We start from the raw sequence: 21019 nt of genomic DNA on the forward strand, positions 1-21019 counted from the left end.
ATAGACTAGTTATATATTAAATAGAGAAAGAGATCTGTATATCTAGTATCTATTTCATCTATCTATCTCTATATGTCTGTCCATCTATCACATTTTAATGATATAAAGATATAATAATAGAGGAATTTGTGTATATGGTCATTCACAACCAGTCTAATCGATGGACATTGCTATTTAGTTCTCTATGATTATTCTATCAATATATTTATCTATCATACCCAAAAATGCATGGATACTCCATTACTAGAAAAAGGAAAATCCCAGTGAAAGGCCATCCTGTATCAGCTGACCTGTTTACAGCTTTATGAGCATCTCACTGGCCAAAAGGTCGAGTCGTTCTGGTAATGAGACAACGGCAGGCCTTGTGCTCAACATCCTCAGACACATGACAGTCATTAAGAAAACTTAATCAAGACTGCAGTGCTGCACGGACACAGTTCTTGTCTTCCTAGGGTTTATAGACTCGCACAACTCTGTGTTCACCTTTAAATTACCAAGAAATAGGTATACCACTACAATAATTCACTAAAAGCGTCATATAATCTAAAAATATGTCATGATATTTACAGAAATTAGGTTAAAATAGTTCTGGCATTATGGATGCGTGGTTGACCAGCAGTAGTAATATAATCCAGCATCATAGACATAATGATTATGCAAGATCATGCATGGCTAATGAGGAACAAGGACAACAAGAAAGCAACTCCACACTTGAATAACTGATTATTAAAATATGTTAACCTTCAAAACCAGATACATAATTTAATATTGCACTTATTCAATTACCTGTTTGTCTGCAAATAAAGGGTCTGTTGTTGGTACATTCACTGTTATTCACATTTTAGAGATTTGAGGCTGCAACAACACATTAGCTGATGGACCGGTTTGATTCTCAGGCTTAACACATAAACATGAATATATAAACATAGATGCATTCCTCTGCAGCAAAAGCAACTTACATGACATTAGCATAAACAATCTCATGCTTTTAGATTGTCACAGGCACTGAGGCACATTTTAAATAAAGTCATCAACGGTTTCTTAAAATTATTCAAAGATGTTCTTCAGGAAACTCAATAGCATTGAGGATATGTGCTAAGATGTAAATTGAAGGTAATTTATTTAAGGATAAATTGAGCTTGCAATTCTACACCACTATCTGATTCTGTCAAATAAAAAACAAAGATAGTCAAATCAACGGCTGTAAAACATTTGACTATTATTTCCCTCCATTTCATTTTCATTTACAACTTTCAACTGTAAGAAACAGACTATTTCATGTTTGAATTCAGTGACTTTCCCATTAACCAGTTATGAATATAAGTAATAGGGGGATTCTTGCCAGGGTCCATGTGCTTTAAGGGGTGGTTCAGGATTTTGAACATCGGGCCTAGTGTTATTTATCAGTGGAGACATTTTTCAAAAATGTTCATTCAGTCTGAGTCGTTCCAGTTCACAATTCGCCGGTGCTAGGCTAGCGCGAGTCAACGATAACTGCTAGCCTGCCATTAAAAACAGTTTACCCACTAGAGTACACCAAAAGCAAATAAATTAAAACGCCAGACTCGATGTAAATATCTGTTAAGAGACTAATATTTAAAATAAAACTACTCTTGCGTCTCAATGACCGCAATATATTTGCTTTACATTACTTTAATGTATGAAGAATGATCAAATTGAATGTTTCCTTATTGTTTGCACAACCAAGAATAAACAGTTTTTTTTTTTTTAATGGACGTTTCGAACATTCAGAAATGACAGGAACGTTAGCAAAATGCTAGCATACTTTTGTAGTTACTCACCCTCGAGCCATCCTAGGTCTTTCAGGCAGCCGAACTCGGAGTTAAATATCCAGGCTCTTCCAAGTTTTATAATTGTGAACGGTACCTCTTTTTTTGAAGATTTTGAAACCATAAAACACATCCATCCATCATAAAAGTACTGCTCTAGTGAGTTATAAAGGCCTTCTGAAGCAAAGCCATGCGGATTTGCATGAAAAAAATATTTTATAAACTATAATCACTTGTTATCTTTATCTATAATCACTTGTTGTCTTTATGGATGTGCTTTTTGGGCTTCAAAATCTCATTCACTCCCATTATAAAGCTTGAAAGAATGAGTCATGGCTTGAGTGTGAGAAAATATGAGATGAACTCATTTTTGTTAATTTTATGTCTCAATACATTTTGCAACACTAGGTTTTCTGTTATGTTGAAAAAATCGGCACTATAGGCTACTATATGAATAAATGTGACTTGACTTTTGCATAACACCCTTACTGATAACCACTATAGGAGGAGGAGCGTTGCGGTGGGACGGTTGTAGTGTCTTTTGCATCTTTATCTTCCCCTGAGAACAGCTCGTTTCTATAACGCCGTCAGACCTCTTGTAGAGCAACCGCAGTTTCACGATGAATAAAGCAAAGTTCACTCCGTCCTCCCTGAAGAGTTCCCGTGGCGCGCTGCACCTGGCGCAGATCGTGGTGTGTGTGGTGACGTTTGTGGTGGGCTACATCTGGGGTTACCCGTCACACACCTACTGGATCTACTCCATGGTGATCTGGGGTTTGTGTCCCGTCATCACACTGGTCATCACCACTGGAGATGTTCCTCATCCACAAGCTGCTGGCGTTATGCATGGACTGGGACGACTTCACGACCGGCATGGCCATGATGTCCTCGCTCTGCACGTTCTCGTGCGCGGTGATGTTCGCCAACTTCTACGTCTGCCGGAAGTGCATCTGGGGCTGGATGGTGACGGTCCTCTCCGCGGTGTGTTGCGCGCTTTACTGCCTGGAGACGTTCAAAGATAAATGTGATGCGACGCGCTCTGCAACATATGTAGCTGCGCTTCCTGGCTTCATTAAGATTCTCGAGGCCTTCGTCGCCTGCATCATCCTCATTTCCCTCATCGGCTATGTGGGTAAACCGGCTCTGCTGTGGTGCATCGTGGCCTACGTCATTCCTTTGCCTCTAACCCTCCTGATCATCATCACCAACATCTTGACCAAGATAAGGAACTGTCTGCCCTTCAGCATTGATCGCTTAACCATGCTTTTCCTGATTATATCGGTTCTGTTGTACATCTCTGCTGCAATCCTCTGGCCCATCTACAGCTTCAGAGGAAACCCGCGGCCCAAAGACTGTCCAGGGCACAGCTGCGTATGGGGCATCCAGTTTGTTGTGACCTTCATGACCTACGTTAACCTCTGCCTGTACATCATTGACCTTGTCTTCACTTGCTGCGGAATCTGTGGATTTAGACGTTCTTAATAGTATCACCTTTACAAAAAGAGAGAGATTTCTATGGGTTCCCCAAGGAACCATTCATGGAAGAGTTCTTAAAGGGATAGTTCACCCAACAATTTAAATCAGCCCATGATTTACTCACCCTGAAGCCATCTTAGACGTATATGGGAATTTTTTCTTTCAGACGAATACAATCGGAGATATATTAAAAAACGTCCTGTCTCCTCCAGGGTTTATAATTAAAATTTGAAGACCAAAAAAGTGCATCCATCCATGATAAAAGTGCTCCATATGGGGATTAATAAAGGCCTTCTGAATGAACCAATGGGTTTTTGCAAGAAAAATATCTATTTATAACTTTAAAATCGAAAATAGCTAGCCATTCACTAGCCATTATAAAGCTTGGAGGAGACAATACATTTTTAATATAACTCTGATTGTATTTGTCTGAAAGAAGAATGTCATATACACCTCTAGGATGGCTTCAGGGTGAGTAAATCATGTGCTAATTTTCATTTTTTTGGTGAGCAGAGCTTTCTAATCATCTGAAAAACCTTTTTCCACTATATAGAACGGTCTTTAGGAGTGTACGTTTCTATGTATTTTGCTGTCATAAAATGCTTGATTGTTCAAAGTAAATGATTGTTTTTACTATTTGTGTTATTTATATTTTAATCTATTGCACAAATCTATAAACACACAATTAGAGCCTCCAGAACAGACTGTAAGAAGCTGTGCCAAAAAAAGTGACAGTAACGACTTTAATGATGTTTTAAAAGTATTAAAATAATGTTTTTAAAACATTTCTTATGCAAGGTTTCCACAAAATATGACAACATTAATCATAATTTTCTCTTGAGCTGCAAGTCATCATATTAGAGTGATTTCTGAAGGATCGTGTGACACTGAAGACTGGAGAAATGATGCTGAAAATTCAGCTTTCATCACAGGAATAAATTACATTTTCAAAATATATTCAAACAGAGAATAGGGATTTTAAATTTTAAAAACATTTCACAATATGACTGTATACTGTATTTTGAACATAAGAGACTTAGCCTATATTAATAAGTAAATATAGCAGCATATTTGGGGGCCCTTGATATTAAATTGTTTGTAATATCTTAGTTTTATTCTGGTTGATAGCATAAAATATGCTGTACTGCTGTACTCGTCGTTTACATAACACATATGTGGGTGCACTGTGTATAATTATATATATATATATTATATATAAATAATATTTTTTTATTTATATATATATATATATATATATATATATATATATATGTGTGAGTAATATTACTGTATATAAATATATAATGTTTTCCTTAATTATTTCTACTCAACTTTGTCAATATAGTCTACCTACTTTTTTTTCACTTAGCAACATATACTGTGTTCATTTTTTGGCTATATGTAACTGATTTCATCACATTAAAAATGTATCTATATTTTTAATTGTAAAATTGTTTTATCCAAAAAAAAAAAACTGAGTAAATTATTTTAGAGTAAAAAGAGTGTTGTGAAACCGGGCATCAGCATTTAGCCTAGGCTAGTATAGAAAATGTCTCTTGTTTTCATTCACTCACTAAACCAACTTGTCAGAGAGGTTACAACTGAAATGGGCTTTGAACCGAGAAAAGAAAGATAAGTCACACATACACACACGTTTATGGTGCGTGTAGTCTACTCTACGACACTTTATCAATGCAAATCATGCCGTTAGGAGTAACTATCCACTTGAGCACAGCTCACACAGTCACAAAGTGGTTTTGTGCATTAGATGAAGAACAATGTCACCGTGCAACCTGAGTCTGGGTCAGGGTCTCCGGATCCTCGAGATGGTGTTCTGCGCGCTGGCCCTCATCATCCCGATGTTCCGCGGCTCCATGTCCAGTCCCTACGGGATCTGGTGCGAGTTCGTGTGGGTCTTCGGACTCGTCGTGGCTGTGGTGATCTTCGTTATCGAGAAATGCCTGGTGGATAAACTGATAGAGATCTTGGTGCTGAAGCACACGTGGGACGATCTCTCCTGCGGACTGACCCTTCTGTCATCCATCATGCTGCTATCCGCCTCTCTCATCTATAGCACTGTGTTTGTGTGCTCAACATGCATCGCGGATATGATTTGCGCCATCGCCTCCATTCTGGCTTGTGTGGCGTACGTGTTGGACGGGGTGAAGTTGAAACTAAAGTGTCCTGAGGGTTATCTGTCCAGAATACGAGGAGTCCTGCGCTTTATGGAGGCGTTCGTGGCCTGTCTGCTCTTCACTGCGGTCTACACGTGCTTTAAAGGGGTGGAGATCCGAGTCCCTGGTGGGTTGATCTGGTGCATTCTGGTCTACGTGGTGTGTTTTCTTCCCACCGTGGTGGTGATTCTTACACACCTGCAAAAGTGTGTGAACCTTCTGAAATGCTGTGACCTCAATAAGTTGGAGCTGGTGTTTGACGCAGTGGCCGTGGCTCTGTACGTGTCCGCGGCCATCATCTGGCCTGTGTTTGGGTATAAAAACTATAAAAGAGACTCCAAATTCCACGAGACTCGCATTCATGATATCAACCTCGTCACTACCATGACGTATGTGAACTTGGGGCTTTACATCGCAGACCTCGTTTTGACATTGATTGTGTATTGTAAAAGCAAGTAGATGTGCGATTTCATGAGAATGTTTTATTATTTCAATAATTCAAAGATAAAGTCTTGGTGTTTCATACAATACAGTGTCTTGCAGGGGAATTGTGTTTGATTTCTACCACAATATGGGAAAGAAAATGTTGGATCAAATCAAATAAAATGGTCAATGTCAAAAGAGGTACAATTAATTTGAACTCACACAATCATGTCTCTCCATATATATATATATATATACTCTGCATTATGTATTCAATTAAATAAATAAATAGTTATAAAGACTAATAAAATAAAAACAGCTCCTGCTGATAGTTGCAAACTGCTATGCAGTGATGTTTAATTCATTTCTATTCTAAGGAGAGTTTATCTTAAAATGATTTTGTTCACTATGTTCATCATTGAAGGATGTAAAGCACACAGAGGAGTAAAGACACTTTTTTTTATTCGCTTTGGTACTATTTTCACAAGTAAGGTGTACATTTTCAAAACTCTTAGTACGAAAATCCAAACTGATCACACTTGTAACGCAGCTAGTCATTCTTTCAAAACCTGATGTAATGCCTTCAGTCAGTTGCACATGTTTTCAGTCCACATAATCATTATTTCAAACACAAGATTATTGTAATATGTAATGAGAACATTTGGTTTAATCACTGAAACACAACAATATGATCTTTTCAGTTTAGTACTTTTAACATCCAACAGCAAACAATGCAAGATACATGTTTCAAATCGGCCTTAGTAGAAGTGCTGAAATGAATTTGCTACAGTACTACAAAAGACAGATTACAGTTTTACTGTAACATTAGGCAATACACTTACAGTACCCAACATTTACATAATCTATAATTTCCAAATATCCATCATATTTGTAATCAAGTGAAGGATCAATGAAGACATCCTCTACAATCATTTACAATATATAGTGGCCAATTGTGGTTACCACTATGTGAAATCAATTAGCTATAACGAGTATTCATCATGTGTGGTTACTGGTGGTTACATGTAATTTAAATATTCATACAAACACACATTTTATTTCTGTAGTTCTCAAAGTCCATATACTGTATATTGCTAAAATGAAAATCTATAGGTTTACCAAATGATTAATTGATTAATTTTTAAGATCTGTTGGATTAAATAATAGACAAACGTATTAAACTGAACAAAAAGAGATGCAAATCAAAAGTTTGATAGTAAGAGCTTTATGAAAGGCAGTTACTGTGAATGAAACAATAATGTAGATGAAAAACTTATTTTGTGTTGTGAAAGGATACTTTGTGATAGTGTGAATTGTACTAACACAGTTGAAAACATGATGAAATGTTTGAAAAAAGTGCACGTTTGATGATCTGTTGTGATATTAGCACTAAGAGTTTTGAAAATGTACACCTTACTTGTGAAAATAGTACCAAAGCGAATTAAAAAAAAACTGTAAATGCATTCATCCTACTGTAAAAAAAAATCATTCTTATAAGCCTTGCATGGAAAAAACATCATAACAAACATTACACTACTTGTAGACTTTCATTCAACACATAAACTACTAATGTCTGTCTTTTACAGTCACTAGCACTAACTTACAAATAAAATCGAGGTTAAGTTTCGGTTCAAATATCCAGTTTTAGTTCTGTTCTTCCTCCTCGTTCATCTCCAGAAGTCCGCAGAAAGAAATGTAGTGAGCGTTGCAGTAAACCGGTGACTTGTTGGGGCTTTTTGGCAGCTGCTCAGGTTTCAGAGAACTGAAGGGGTTCGGGCCGGAGTCCTTAACATTCATCTCCAACTCCACGAATATCTGAAGAGAACTCTGCAGCTCTGCTTCACTGAAGATAGATAGATAGATAGATAGATAGATAGATAGATAGATAGATAGATAGATAGATAGATAGATAGATAGATAGATAGATAGATAGATAGATTCGATAGATAGATAGATTCGATAGATAGATAGATAGATAGATAGATAGATAGATAGATAGATAGATAGATAGATAGATAGATAGATAGATAGATAGATAGAGAGCGTTAGTAAAACAGTAGTTATTCTCAGATATGGAGTTCTGCACGTGTGAATGTTTATTAGTCATAAGTTATAACATACTTGATCATGGTGAATAAAGTGGGGATATTGAAATCTCGCAGCAGCAGAAGCGTCGCCAACCAATCCTGACCCACTTCCTGTCCCTCAAACCCTGCAAACAGAGTTCATAATCAATGACGCTCAACCACAACAGTGATATAAGAGGGAATCGTGAGTACACAGCTGTTCAAAAGCTTGGTCAATAAGATGTTTTGAAAAAAATGTGAACACTTTTAATCAGCAAGGATGAAAAACTACAAATATATGAAGCAGCACGACTGTTTTCAATATTGATAATAATCATAAATACTTCTTGAGCAGTAAATCAGAATATTCAAATGATTTCAGAAGATCATGTAACACTGAGGACTGGAGTAATAATGCTAAAATAGAAGATTTCTCACAGTATTACTGTATTTTTGAGTGCAATCTTACCAACCCCAAACTCTACACTTGTGTACGCCTGTGTTTCGGAGGTTAGTTTGTACCTGGGTGAAATCCAACCACTAGATCCGGTTTGGCTGCTTCTCCTTTCTCCACAACTTCCTCCCAGAACTGGTGGTAAAGGCCCTTGTAAGCGCTGATGTAAACTCTTTCCCGGGGTCCGAACGCCCTCAGCGGAGGCCTCATGATGGGCCCCTGGACGACCTCGGGCCCCACCATCACCACCTCCAGCCCCTGGTGCCCCGGGAACATGCGGCTGAGCTCGTCCATGTCGGACACTCGGGCTCCCAGCGTCTCGTTGTGACCGGCTCCGACCACGTGGATGGTGAGGGGCCGAGCGTACGGGTCCAAGTTAAACATCCTCAGTCCCATTCCGATCGTCAGCGGCCGAGAGAAGAACTCGCTGCACACCCGCCACACAGACTCGCGAAGCTCCGCCTCCTCGGGCCTCGGCCTGCAGCCATTGGTCCAGAGATCTGTCATGTTTTTCCCGGACAGGATCGGCTCCAGACGGGGTGTCAGATCTCCTTGCATTGACAACCAGTCCTTCCAACAACTTACTTTGTTAGCAGGACGAGACCACACCTCCGTAGGGAAAGGAAGATCTCCTATTGGATGTTAGGAATGAGTTGAAATAAACATGGGTTGTGCTAAAAAGACTTTCTCATCCTCACCTTTAAAAAGGATCCACTCGACGTGTCTGTCCACCCCCGCCATGCACAGTTTGTTGCAGTAGAGTTTGTGTTGAGGCCAGTCTTTCTTCTGACAGTCTTTACTGCAGTAATACACATTCAGACAGCTGCGCAAGACAGAGATATAGATGCGATTATTATAGATGTGAGATATTACATCCTCTTCATAATCATCACGTCACTGTACCGTGTGCATCGCTTGAGCGAACCCGGGACCTGTGACGGGAGTCTCTCACACCGCGCACATATTTTGAATGATTCCTCCATTTTCTCAAACATCTCCTTCGTTGAGCGGAACGCAAGAGGCTTATTGGCCTTGCTCTGTGAAACACTGGAGAGAGAGAGAGAGAGAGATGTGAAGCAGGTCTATTCTGATAATGGGGGGAAATAAATGCAAATGAAAGCTGAAAATTCAGTTTTGCATCACAGGAATAAATTGCATGCGAGAATATATTCAAATAGAAAACAGTTATTAAAATCGTAATAATATTTTGCATTATTACTGTTTTTTGGATCAAATAGCATAAGAGACTTCTTCAAAAACATTTTTAAAATCTTACCGACCGCAAACTTTTCAACTATAGTGCATTTATGTCCAAACTCTACTGTATGTTTTGCACAAATTAATATGTTATGTGTCACAGCATTAGACAAATTAGACAGATGAAGCTCAAAAACAAGACGCAAAACTATAATGGCAAGCCGTTTTAGCTTTTATTCATTTCCAGGATATGAATTCTTGAGATCAAAAAATTTAATTGTTGATATGTGTAATTGTCATTTTCACTAGTAGAAATATCATTTTTGATATCAATAATTACATTGTTACTAGTAAAAATGTGAATTCCTGATATCAATAATTAAATTGTCATTAGTTGAAATGTCAATTCTTGATTTTCTTGATATCAAAAATTTTATTTTCACTAGTGAAATGTCACCATAGGCTGCCATTCAAAACCAATTGTTGATGTCAACCAAGAATTGATTTCTTACATTTCAGAAATACAATTATTACTAGTAAAAACCTTTATTTTTGATATCAAGAATTCAATTGGTACTAGTAAAAATTTAAAATGTATTTCTGATATCAATATTATTTCAGATATCTAAAATGGCTTTCTTACTAGTAACAATCACATTCATGATATCAGAAATTAACATTGTCACTGGTAAAAATTCAATTATTGATATCAAAAATGAACATTGTTACTAGAAGCAATTCAATTATTGATATCAAGAATAGACATTTCAACTAGTAACAATTGAATTCTTGATATCAAAAATAAAGGTTTTTTTACTAGTAATAATTGAATTTCTGAAATGTAAGAAATCAATTCTTGACATCAACAATTGGTTTTGAATGGCAGCCTATGGTGACATTTCACTAGTGAAAATAAAATTTTTGATATCAAGAAAATCAAGAATTGAATTGTTGATATCAAGCATTCATATCCTGGAAATGAATAAAAGCTAAAACGGCTTGCCATAATACTATACATTATGTCAAATTAAACATGACATGCACAACATTAAATACAGGTTCACTTGCTGTAAGATTATAAACATGGTATGTTTTGTGCTGTGAATTATTAATACAAGAAACTGGTTAAATTTAAGTGACATTTAGAAACAAAAGACTCAATTCATGTGTATATGTTTGGGCCTTTGCAGTTCATGTTAATATTGATAAAGTTCACTATAAACTTTGGCATTGGAAACGACTACTGAATGTGAACACAGAGAGAATCAGCTTGTGTAGTGTTATTAATGGCCTATTCTTGGTTTGCAAACCCCTGCTCTTTTAATAAAAAACAAATGAAGCAGTATAAATATGATTAATGCATAAACAGCAAATTGTTCTGTATTTGATTTAATTAGGCTACTAAACGAGCATTCGTGAGTCCGGAGTGGATGAAGAGAAGCACAGACAGCTGCTGGGATATTTATATCACATCTCAAAATATCCAGCATGCAGTGACAGACAGCTGAGACAAACGTTTTAAGACACACAACTTCCTTAATGCACGAATACGAGCACATGCAATCAACAAACACATAAAGAAATAACCATGAACGACTAAATTATAAACTTTTGAACTATTTCAATAAAAAACTAATAATAATATTTTACATCCATGTCTGCTTAGTGACTAAAAACTTTTAAAAGTTTTACTCATACATTTTTAAAAGTGCACGTGTGTCAGTGCATAAGGTAAACTTATGAATCCAGAGTGGAATGGATCACGTGACCTCGTCTGTCTTACAGTGAAGTACTACACACTTTATTCACAGTGATATTACAGTCAGAGGATGGTTTTAAAACGTGGGTCTTACCTGCTGGAGTCGTTCATTGTTCACGGTCACACGTTGACAGATGAAGTGAAGCTGAGACGCTGTTAGTTTGAGTTTGTGGGTGTGTGTGTCGTGTTTTATACCCGCGCGCGCCTGTGTGCGAGTGTTTTTTCTGGAGGCTTCTGGGAGAAGATGATTCTCGGGGTGTCTACATTATCATCAATCTCACACACCCGATACTGTTATTATACATATACATAATAATAATTATGTTATTATTAAGCGCCCTGTTGCGCTTTCAATGACAGACAGACACGTTTTTTTAAATTAGCTTATAATTTATTAGCTTCAGAATAATACTTTCATATCAAATAAATAATCTAAATTAAAACAGGGATAACACAGTCTGACACAAGTTCAAAACAGATCGTTTGTTTTAAAATTAAAAGCTCATAATTAAAATAATATAAAATCACATGAGCGAATAAAGAAAATGTCGTGGCAGATTTAAGCACTAGGGGGCGCTACAGTTTAATAAATTGCGCTGCAAGCAAATAACAGCAGTTTTAGATTAAACATTTGTTTTTTGAAACATTTCTTTAATTAAATAGCCTACTATAATCGCATAATAAACTGTAATATTTTCATTTTAGTGTATGAGCCAGCCAGTATCCAGTCAACACGCTTGAGGTAGCCTAAGTATAATCCATTTATTTCCATACATGATTATGTCCAAAGAGAAATTAAAAATAAAACTGACAACCTACCTACAACCTATGTGGTTGAAAAATGTGTTTTACTGACAGGCATCTTGGGCTAACTACTAAATCCCTTAAAGCAGGACCCCACAGTTGTTATGAAGGTGCAGTGACCGGTTTGTAACACTAGGGAGAGGTATTCAGCTCAAAGAAATAACAAAAAAGGTAATAGAAATTCAGTCCTCTCATTGAATAGACAAATATTCGACTCTTATTCCAAGAGACAACTGAAAGGAAATTAAGATGGCTCTAACAGGGTATTATTTGTGACTTTTTAAAGATGTGACTGATCTCCAAAGGCTTTAGTGAGAAACGCTCTCAGAAAGCAAAGGTCCCTGTAAATCTACTCTTCCTCCGGTTGCAGACCCTGAAAGTAAATATAAAAAGCGTTGCAGTAACTGGGGGGTTTGTTTGGGCTGGACTGGACCTGCTCGGGTTTCTGGGAGCTGAAGGGATTCGGTCCGGTGTCTTTAACGTCCATCTCAAGTTCTTTGAGAATCTGCAAGGAATATTGCAGCTCTGCATCACTGCAACACAGAGACACAGTAGAGAAGATGACTGACAGTAATGGACAGTATTTCTGAAACAACCATAGGAAGAACATGTTCATATTCCAGGATGATTCATCAGGCTCAGATTGTGAAAGAATGGTTGTGAGGAGCTCGAAGAATCATTTTCTCACATGAATCCAGAGCTTAAATTCACTGAAGTCTTTGGGATGTGCTGGAGGAGACTTTACAGATCTCGATGGAAATAACATCACAAGATTTATTTACATCAATGAAATTAATTTATCTCCTGATGAATCCTGACAATGTCATCCTGGAATATGAACATGATGTTCTTACATGATTGTTTCAGAAATGAAAAGCTACACACTCTTTCAGTTAGAGTTAAGAACGGTTGCCACACATATAACATTATGTTAGAAACATAATAATCACTACAATAATCATCCAATCATAGACTTATTCTCCTCGCAATTCTGTGTTTCAGAAAAAAATCAGAAATGCGAGTTTGTATCTTGTACGTCTGATTGTGAGATCTAAACCCAGAATTGCAAGGAAAAAGTCCGAATTCTGTCCTTTTTATATATATTTTTTTGCAATATGTTGCGAAAACAAGCATCCACTTTCTGAGACGTAGGCTCCGCCCACTTTTATAGCTGAAAAGCTATTGGCTTTTTCCGACTCTCTGATTGGTGTAATTTTATACTAGCGGCTTGCATTGCATTCAATGCATTTATTATTTTAACGCACCCCCTGGAATCAAACCCTGGGGTGCTTGGGTTGGGTTGCATGAAAAAAAATAAATCTTATTTCAAAACTCTGGAATATGCATGCATGTAAACACTTAATTGGAGTATGTCTGTGCGTCACCTACTTGTACATAGTGAAGACGGATGGGATGTTGTAGTCTCTGAGCAGCAGTAAGGTGGGCAGCCAGCCCTCTCCTAACCCCTGAGACGCATGAAACCCTGATGAGATCAGCGAGAAACAGAGGACAGTCAGGCGCTGAGACATCCATCAAACCACACACAGAGAGTTTAGCTGGATAATCTCTGTCTCTGCTTTATGATTGATAGTGAGTATATCCTCGCTTCCCAGATTAGATGTGTTTGGATATGAGCAGATTTAAAGTTGACAAGCGCTGTCAAGGACTTAAGAGCAGCGGTGTGTGTTTGTCACTCATGCATGAATTTGACTTGGTTTTCAGCATGAGGATGTACTAAGTGACTCACAGTTCATTTATTACAGAGATAATCTTCAGTTAGAGCTCATCTTCCATCTGATCTGTGAAAACGCTGATGTTTCTGCTAAAATATTGTTTAAATAAGTTGTCCAGTCTCTTCGAACATGTCCGTGTGCCATTCTGGTAAACTGCTCAGGAATCTCTCAAACTCTCATCTGTTATATAAATCATCACTGCTTGTTAAAGTCTGGCAGCTGTCTACAGAGTGAATCTCCCTAAGAGAAACACCCGTCTGATGCTATAGATGGAAACTAAACCCCTCACTGGAGCTCAAGGGGTCAAACGTCTGAACACGAAGACAACAGGACTAGAGAAAGTCAAATCTCACTCAACACCTCACTGCACAAAACAAATAATCCATATTCATTTCAATGAACTGGTTAAAAAAAGACTTGCTGAGTTTTTGCCTGTTTTTTTTTTTTGGTAGTGAAATGTTTAATTAATGCTAAATTAACAATCCTACCCATCTCCGCCCCCTGATCTCTAACCCCACCCCTAATCCTACCCATCTCCACCCCCTGATCCCTAACCCCACCCCTAATCCTACCCATCTCCACCCCCTGATCCCTAACCCCACCCCTAATCCTACCCATCTCCACCCCCTGATCCCTAACCCCACCCCTAATCTTACCCATCTCCGCCCCTGATCTCTAACCCCACCCCTAATCCTACCCATCTCCACCCCCTGATCCCTAACCCCACCCCTAATCCTACCCATCTCCACCCCCTGATCCCTAACCCCACCCCTAATCCTACACATCTCCACCCCCTGATCCCTAACCCCACCCCTAATCCTACCCATCTCCACCCCCTGATCCCTAACCCCACCCCTAATCCTACCCATCTCCACCCCTGATCCCTAACCCCACCCCTAATCCTACACATCTCCACCCCTGATCCCTAACCCCACCCCTAATCCTACCCATCTCCACCCCTGATCCCTAACCCCACCCCTAATCCTACACATCTCCACCCCCTGATCCCTAACCCCACCCCTAATCCTACCCATCTCCACCCCCTGATCCCTAACCCCACCCCTAATCCTACACATCTCCACCCCCTGATCCCTAACCCCACCCCTAATCCTACACATCTCCACCCCCTGATCCCTAACCCCACCCCTAATCCTACCCATCTCCACCCCCTGATCCCTAACCCCACCCCTAATCCTACACATCTCCACCCCCTGATCCCTAACCCCACCCCTAATCCTACCCATCTCCACCCCTGATCCCTAACCCCACCCCTAATCCTACCCATCTCCACCCCTGATCCCTAACCCCACCCCTAATCCTACCCATCTCCACCCCTGATCCCTAACCCCACCCCTAATCCTACACATCTCCACCCCCTGATCCCTAACCCCACCCCTAATCCTACCCATCTCCACCCCCTGATCCCTAACCCCACCCCTAATCCTACACATCTCCACCCCCTGATCCCTAACCCCACCCCTAATCCTACACATCTCCACCCCCTGATCCCTAACCCCACCCCTAATCCTACCCATCTCCACCCCCTGATCCCTAACCCCACCCCTAATCCTACCCATCTCCACCCCTGATCCCTAACCCCACCCCTAATCCTACCCATCTCCACCCCTGATCCCTAACCCCACCCCTAATCCTACACATCTCCACCCCCTGATCCCTAACCCCACCCCTAATCCTACCCATCTCCACCCCCTGATCCCTAACCCCACCCCTAATCCTACACATCTCCACCCCCTGATCCCTAACCCCACCCCTAATCCTACACATCTCCACCCCCTGATCCCTAACCCCACCCCTAATCCTACCCATCTCCACCCCCTGATCCCTAACCCCACCCCTAATCCTACACATCTCCACCCCTGATCCCTAACCCCACCCCTAATCCTACACATCTCCACCCCCTGATCCCTAACCCCACCCCTAATCCTACACATCTCCACCCCTGATCCCTAACCCCACCCCTAATCCTACCCATCTCCACCCCCTGATCCCTAACCCCACCCCTAATCCTACCCATCTCCACCCCCTGATCCCTAACCCCACCCCTAATCCTACACATCTCCACCCCTGATCCCTAACCCCACCCCTAATCCTACCCATCTCCACCCCCTGATCCCTAACCCCACCCCTAATCCTACCCATCTCCACCCCTGATCCCTAACCCCACCCCTAAACCTACCCATTTTGCTTTATTTAATTTCTATTTCAGTTTTAGTCACTTTAGTACTTCAAGCTTATTTATTTCAGCAACAAAAAAAAGTGAATGTAATATTTATATTTTAATTTATTCCAGCAAACCTGTACCTGGGTGAAATCCAACCACTAGATCCGGTTTGGCTGCTTCTCCTTTCTCCACAACTTCCTCCCAGAACTGGTGGTAAAGGCCCTTGTAAGCGCTGATGTAAACTCTTTCCCGGGGTCCGAACGCCCTCAGCGGAGGCCTCATGATGGGCCCCTGGACGACCTCGGGCCCCACCATCACCACCTCCAGCCCCTGGTGCCCCGGGAACATGCGGCTGAGCTCGTCCATGTCGGACACTCGGGCTCCCAGCGTCTCGTTGTGACCAGCTCCGACCAGATGTACGGTCAGAGGCCGGGAATACGGGTCCAGACGGGACATTTGAATCCCGAGGCCCACCGTCAGCGGCCGAGAGAAGAACTCGCTGCACACCCGCCACACAGACTCACGAAGCTCCGCCTCCTCAGGCCTCGGCCTGCAGCCATTGGTCCAGAGATCTGTCATGTTTTTCCCGGACAGGATCGGCTCCAGACGGGGTGTCAGATCTCCTTGCATTGAGACCCAATCATCCCAACACCTGACGTCTTTAGCGGGACGAGACCACACCTCCGTAGGGAAAGGAAGATCCCCTATTGGACCACAGGGTGATTGACAGAATACTACTCAGCAACCACTCACGACTCCCTAGCAACCCCATCCGCTGTTCTCTCTCACCCGTGTGAACGAGCCACTCCGCCAGCCTGTCGATGGACACCTTGTGCAGCGTTTTACAGAACTTCTTATGCAAAGACCAGTCTTTCCTCTGACAGTCTTTACTGCAGTAATACACATTCAGACACCTGACACAACGAAGCACACACACGTTAAACAGTCACATATTACGTTATGTCATTACGAGTCGGGGTTTCAACAGACGGATTAAAAGGTCTGTGCTGTTTTTAGAAGCTGCCCTCATCATTTCACTACTTTAAGTTTTTATTGTGGTGGCGCATCATGTGGTGTGTGTGACCTTGTCGTAAACATTGCTCCTCTGCACAAAGGCCAAAAAAAAAATCGGATCGGGTTTTATGAGAACAGCCGGCACATACAAAAGGAGACGTAACCGACTACGTTAAGATGATATATCTAATAATAGACTGTATATTAAAAAAATACAATATGTTGTATATTTTATTTAACCAAAACTTAACTCTTAGTAGTCTGACTATGCACACACTCCCCGGCTAATTATTGCAGTGATTAATAATGTGTGAAAATGAGCCTTTCACAATCTGAGCCTGATGAATCTGGACATTGTCATCCTGGAATATGATGTTACACACACACACACACAAAGTGAGCTGACACTGGGGTTCTGTTCAATGAACAGTCTGCTATTTTTAGCTGAATGTCTGCGGTCGGATCTTTGCAGTGTCTTATTCTTCTAAACCAGAACGGTGTGTAAATAAACTAAAGCTAAATTTTGAGTGTGTAAACTAATGAATAAGTAGCAAAAACAGGGTTGCAATGGCTACAATACTAAGATTTTACAACTATTAAACTGAGCTTACTTGCTTGGTAATTTTGTGGTTGCTATGATTTTAAGAAAAAAATCGCAGCTGATTGTTAATGTGGTAAAACAATGGCTCCTTTTCATGAGTGCTGCAGTCACTATGGTTTTTACTACAAGTATCATAGTTAAATTATGCTTCCAGTTATGTTTTGTGATTATTACTGTGATTATGTTTTTACAACAAACACCATAGATACAAACTTGATGAGTTGTTTCATAGTTCATCATTAGTGGTGCTGAGGTGTTAGCATGAGGGTTGGGTTAGCGTGTTAGCACATAGGTGTTAACATCTGGCATGAGATTTTTATGTATGTTAATAAGCGGGTGATAATGTCTTCAGGAGGAAAGTGATCCGCTACAGCAGAGACGGCAACAGCTGTGTGGGATACAGGGATTATTGAGACTGGAGTGACCAGACGTCCCTGTTTTTGCTGTTTTGTCCCTGTTTTATAATCAAAACACTCCACAAAAGCCTGACCGACGTGACCTGCTGGTTACCTGGAGCCCCGTTCCACCGCCACATAAGAAAATAATCATGCTTTAGAAAATATTAATTATGAAATAACAATTATAAATATGATTCAAATATGAGATAAATATAATTTCACTTTTTTACGGCATAATCATTTTTTCTGTCATAATTATGATGGTTTTGCTTAATTTCGACTTTTCGACTGTGATTTGGACTTTTAATGCCATAATTTAATACAAAATTGCAAAACTTAGACTTTTTAAAGTAATAATTATGATTTTTAAAGTCATAATTTTGTCTTTTCGACTTTTTATGTCAAAATCATGACTTTTTAAAGTAATCATTATGATTTTAAAGTCTTAATTTCCTCTTGTCTTGACTTTTCAAGCCAGAATATTTGTTCTTTTTTGTCATAATATTGACTTTTCAATGTTGTAATGTGCTAATTAGTTGTATAAAGCGAATCATTATTTTTGTAATGATTTGCTATTTATGTCATAATTTTGACTTGTCATAATTTCAACTTGGTATGTCATAATAATGATTTACAAAAGCTTGATGTTTTTCCTCATGGGGTGAATTTGGGCTTAGTTACCAGAGCAGTGGTGTTAAAAAGTCAACGAGTCCCATGTGTTCCCCTTCTTGTCATGTGTGCTGGACACTCACTTGATGCAGCGTCTGAGCGCTCGAGGATCAGGAAGGTTGGATGGTAGTTTGGAGCAGCAGGCACAGAATTTAAACGTGTCTTCTAGATTTTGAAACATTTCTTTGTAAGAGCGAAAGCCCACCTTTCCTTTTCCCTCCAATGCTGCCCTGAGAGAGAGAGAGAGAGAGAGAGAGAGAGAGAGTGACAACATCTGAAGGCTACAAACTCACTTCCCACTATGTGTGTTCCTCATCACCTGTAATCTTTGTAGTCTTTCATGTTGAGTTTGTCTAAGATGACCTTAGAAAGTCCAGGAACGTTACAGTCCAGAGAGTAAAAGCCGAACTGATCCGAGTAAACGCTGCTTGAAGTCGGAGTGAACGAGTCTGGGAGCGCTGGATCCGGACCGGCCATCGTGGACGACGTCTTTACTCGAGAGCTTTCTGTTCAGTCTGTTCATTCACATATCAGCCATTATTAATGAGTAGAAATACTGCAGACACTGTGACTATACAGTAACACTCATTCTGTCATATTTCAATTCAAAATGAAAAGAAAACAATTAGAATTTGCTAAATAAAACACACATTACTCTACACAATGCTGGGTTGTTTTAACCCAAATTTGGGTCAAATATGGACAAACCCAAATGTTGGGTTATAAATGTAATTTAACTTTAACTTTCAACTGGACATTTTTTTTTTTCAACTAAACTTTTGGGTTTGTCCATATGTGACCCATAATTTGGGTTGAAACAACCCAGCAATGTTTATAGTAATACTGTGAAAATCGTATTACTATAATACAAATAAGTAAATATGAAATAATATATCTATAAAATTATATTAAGTACATTTAATTAATTTATTATTTGTGGTTGAGCCTATAAAGTTTGGGGTTGTAATATTTTTTTTCTTGCTCGCCAAGGCTGCATTTATCTGATTTAAAACACAGTAAAAATATGAAATATTATTATTATTTAGAATAACTGTTTTCTATTGTAATATATATTAAAATGTAATTTATTCCTGTGATCAAAGCTGAATTTTCAGCATCATTACTCCAGTCTGCAGTGTCACATGATCCTTCAGAAATCACTCTAATATGAGGATTTAATGCTCATTTCTTATGATAATCAATGTTTAAAACAGTTCATATTTTACTGGAAACTGTGATAAACATTTATTTTTGGATTATTTGATGACTAGCATGTTGAAAGAACAGCATTTATTTGAAACACTCTTTTTTTGGTAACAATGTGAATGTCTTTACTGTCATATTTGATCAATTTAGTCAAATCACAAGTCAATTTAGTCAACTTTTTCCATTTATGTTTGTTTTTAGGAGACATTTCTTTGTGAATTGCTCACAACATTATCATAACTTTACCATATGATTAATAGCCTACATTAAACAATTTTCCACTATAGAAGTGAATCCTTGAGCGAGACATGAACAAACTGATAAACGGCAATATTTCACATCAGAAACTCACAAACAAAGACATCAATCTTCCAAACCACGCAAGAGACAGACGGAGAGTGAAAGAGAAGTTTTATCACGTCAAATTATTTCTAATATATTTATATACCTGCGCAATATATAAGAGAAACTACCACTGCAGAAATACTATAAATATGATAGTTATAACATCAATACTCACAGAGACTGTGATCTGCAGTTCATGAGAAGACTGGCGATGTCTGCTTGTTCTTCACAGTAACTGCACCTCTCTTTCACTCACTCATCCCTCTCTCCTTTTTTGGGATGAGGGGAGAGACGGACGCTCGTCCAGGTTGAGGGAACGTGTTCAATTACCCAGAATCCCCTTCCCCCCAAGGCTCTAGTTTCCTGAAGAGCTCCTGACCCCCGGGATGTTATTGCCCCAGTGCCCGATCACTCGCCGTGTCGCCCTCTCCATGCCCGACATCATGCCCTGATCCCCGGGAAGGAACTGACGGGGTTTTAATGTCAATATGTCTGCTGGATTTGCTTAAATGCATTTTTTTTTATAAGTTCTGGGTCATTAACAGACATAATTCTACATATCTTTTTTTTGTAATTATTTAATCACACATTTTTCTTTTTCATATATATATATATATATAGGCCTGTGGAAAAATAATACTTATATATTTAATTGTTTTATTTATTCATATCATATAATTATATTTTATTTATTTAATCATTTTTCATTATTTCTTTGTTTAATCATG

The 21019-nt window shown here is 39.3% G+C and overlaps 4 protein-coding genes across 4 annotated transcripts; 2 read left to right on the forward strand and 2 right to left on the reverse strand.

Annotated features, from left to right (window-relative positions):
* The first annotated feature begins 2364 nt into the window (after positions 1–2364).
* LOC120488477 (myeloid-associated differentiation marker-like protein 2) lies at positions 2365–3868 on the forward strand. The gene is given in 2 exon segments (XM_039685216.2): positions 2365–2595; positions 2597–3868. Coding segments are annotated over 2 exon segments (861 nt in total). The 5' UTR covers positions 2365–2410; the 3' UTR covers positions 3273–3868.
* Positions 3869–4873: 1005 nt separating this feature from the next.
* LOC120488473 (myeloid-associated differentiation marker-like protein 2) lies at positions 4874–6039 on the forward strand. Its single transcript, XM_039685212.2, has one exon. The coding sequence runs from the start codon at positions 5045–5047 to the stop codon at positions 5897–5899; it is 855 nt and encodes a 284-aa protein (XP_039541146.2). The 5' UTR covers positions 4874–5044; the 3' UTR covers positions 5900–6039.
* Positions 6040–6064: 25 nt separating this feature from the next.
* On the reverse strand, positions 6065–11594 carry LOC120488003 (MSS51 mitochondrial translational activator). The gene is made up of 6 exons (XM_039684444.2): positions 11434–11594; positions 9287–9430; positions 9082–9206; positions 8452–9015; positions 7985–8075; positions 6065–7706 (listed from the first exon to the last, which is right to left on the reverse strand). Exons 1-6 carry the CDS (start codon positions 11448–11450, stop codon positions 7508–7510), a joined length of 1140 nt encoding a protein of 379 aa, XP_039540378.2. The 5' UTR covers positions 11451–11594; the 3' UTR covers positions 6065–7507.
* Positions 11595–11723: 129 nt separating this feature from the next.
* On the reverse strand, positions 11724–19217 carry LOC120488001 (MSS51 mitochondrial translational activator). The gene is made up of 6 exons (XM_039684443.2): positions 19060–19217; positions 18824–18970; positions 16848–16972; positions 16199–16762; positions 13533–13626; positions 11724–12676 (listed from the first exon to the last, which is right to left on the reverse strand). Exons 1-6 carry the CDS (start codon positions 19215–19217, stop codon positions 12493–12495), a joined length of 1272 nt encoding a protein of 423 aa, XP_039540377.2. The 3' UTR covers positions 11724–12492.
* Positions 19218–21019: the final 1802 nt, after the last annotated feature.

The sequence above is a fragment of the Pimephales promelas genome, chromosome 22 (genome assembly GCF_988280905.1).
Source record: "Pimephales promelas chromosome 22, fPimPro1.hap1.1, whole genome shotgun sequence".
Taxonomy (NCBI): Eukaryota; Metazoa; Chordata; class Actinopteri; order Cypriniformes; family Leuciscidae; genus Pimephales; species Pimephales promelas.

Bases quoted from the DNA above. Each gene is read 5' to 3' on its own strand.
- LOC120488003 (XM_039684444.2), bottom strand. The intron at 9,207-9,286 runs GTACAGTGACGT...TGTCTTGCGCAG, and splicing joins TCGCTCAAGCGATGCACACG to CTGTCTGAATGTGTATTACT. The intron at 8,076-8,451 runs GTACAAACTAAC...CTCTGTTTGCAG, and splicing joins AGTGGTTGGATTTCACCCAG to GGTTTGAGGGACAGGAAGTG.
- LOC120488473 (XM_039685212.2), top strand. From the start codon at position 5,045: ATGTCACCGTGCAACCTGAGTCTGGGTCAGGGTCTCCGGATCCTCGAG.
- LOC120488001 (XM_039684443.2), bottom strand. From the start codon at position 19,217: ATGGCCGGTCCGGATCCAGCGCTCCCAGACTCGTTCACTCCGACTTCA. The intron at 18,971-19,059 runs GTGATGAGGAAC...TCTCTCTCTCAG, and splicing joins AAAGACTACAAAGATTACAG to GGCAGCATTGGAGGGAAAAG. The intron at 12,677-13,532 runs GTAGGTGACGCA...TCTGTGTTGCAG, and splicing joins TCCGTCTTCACTATGTACAA to TGATGCAGAGCTGCAATATT.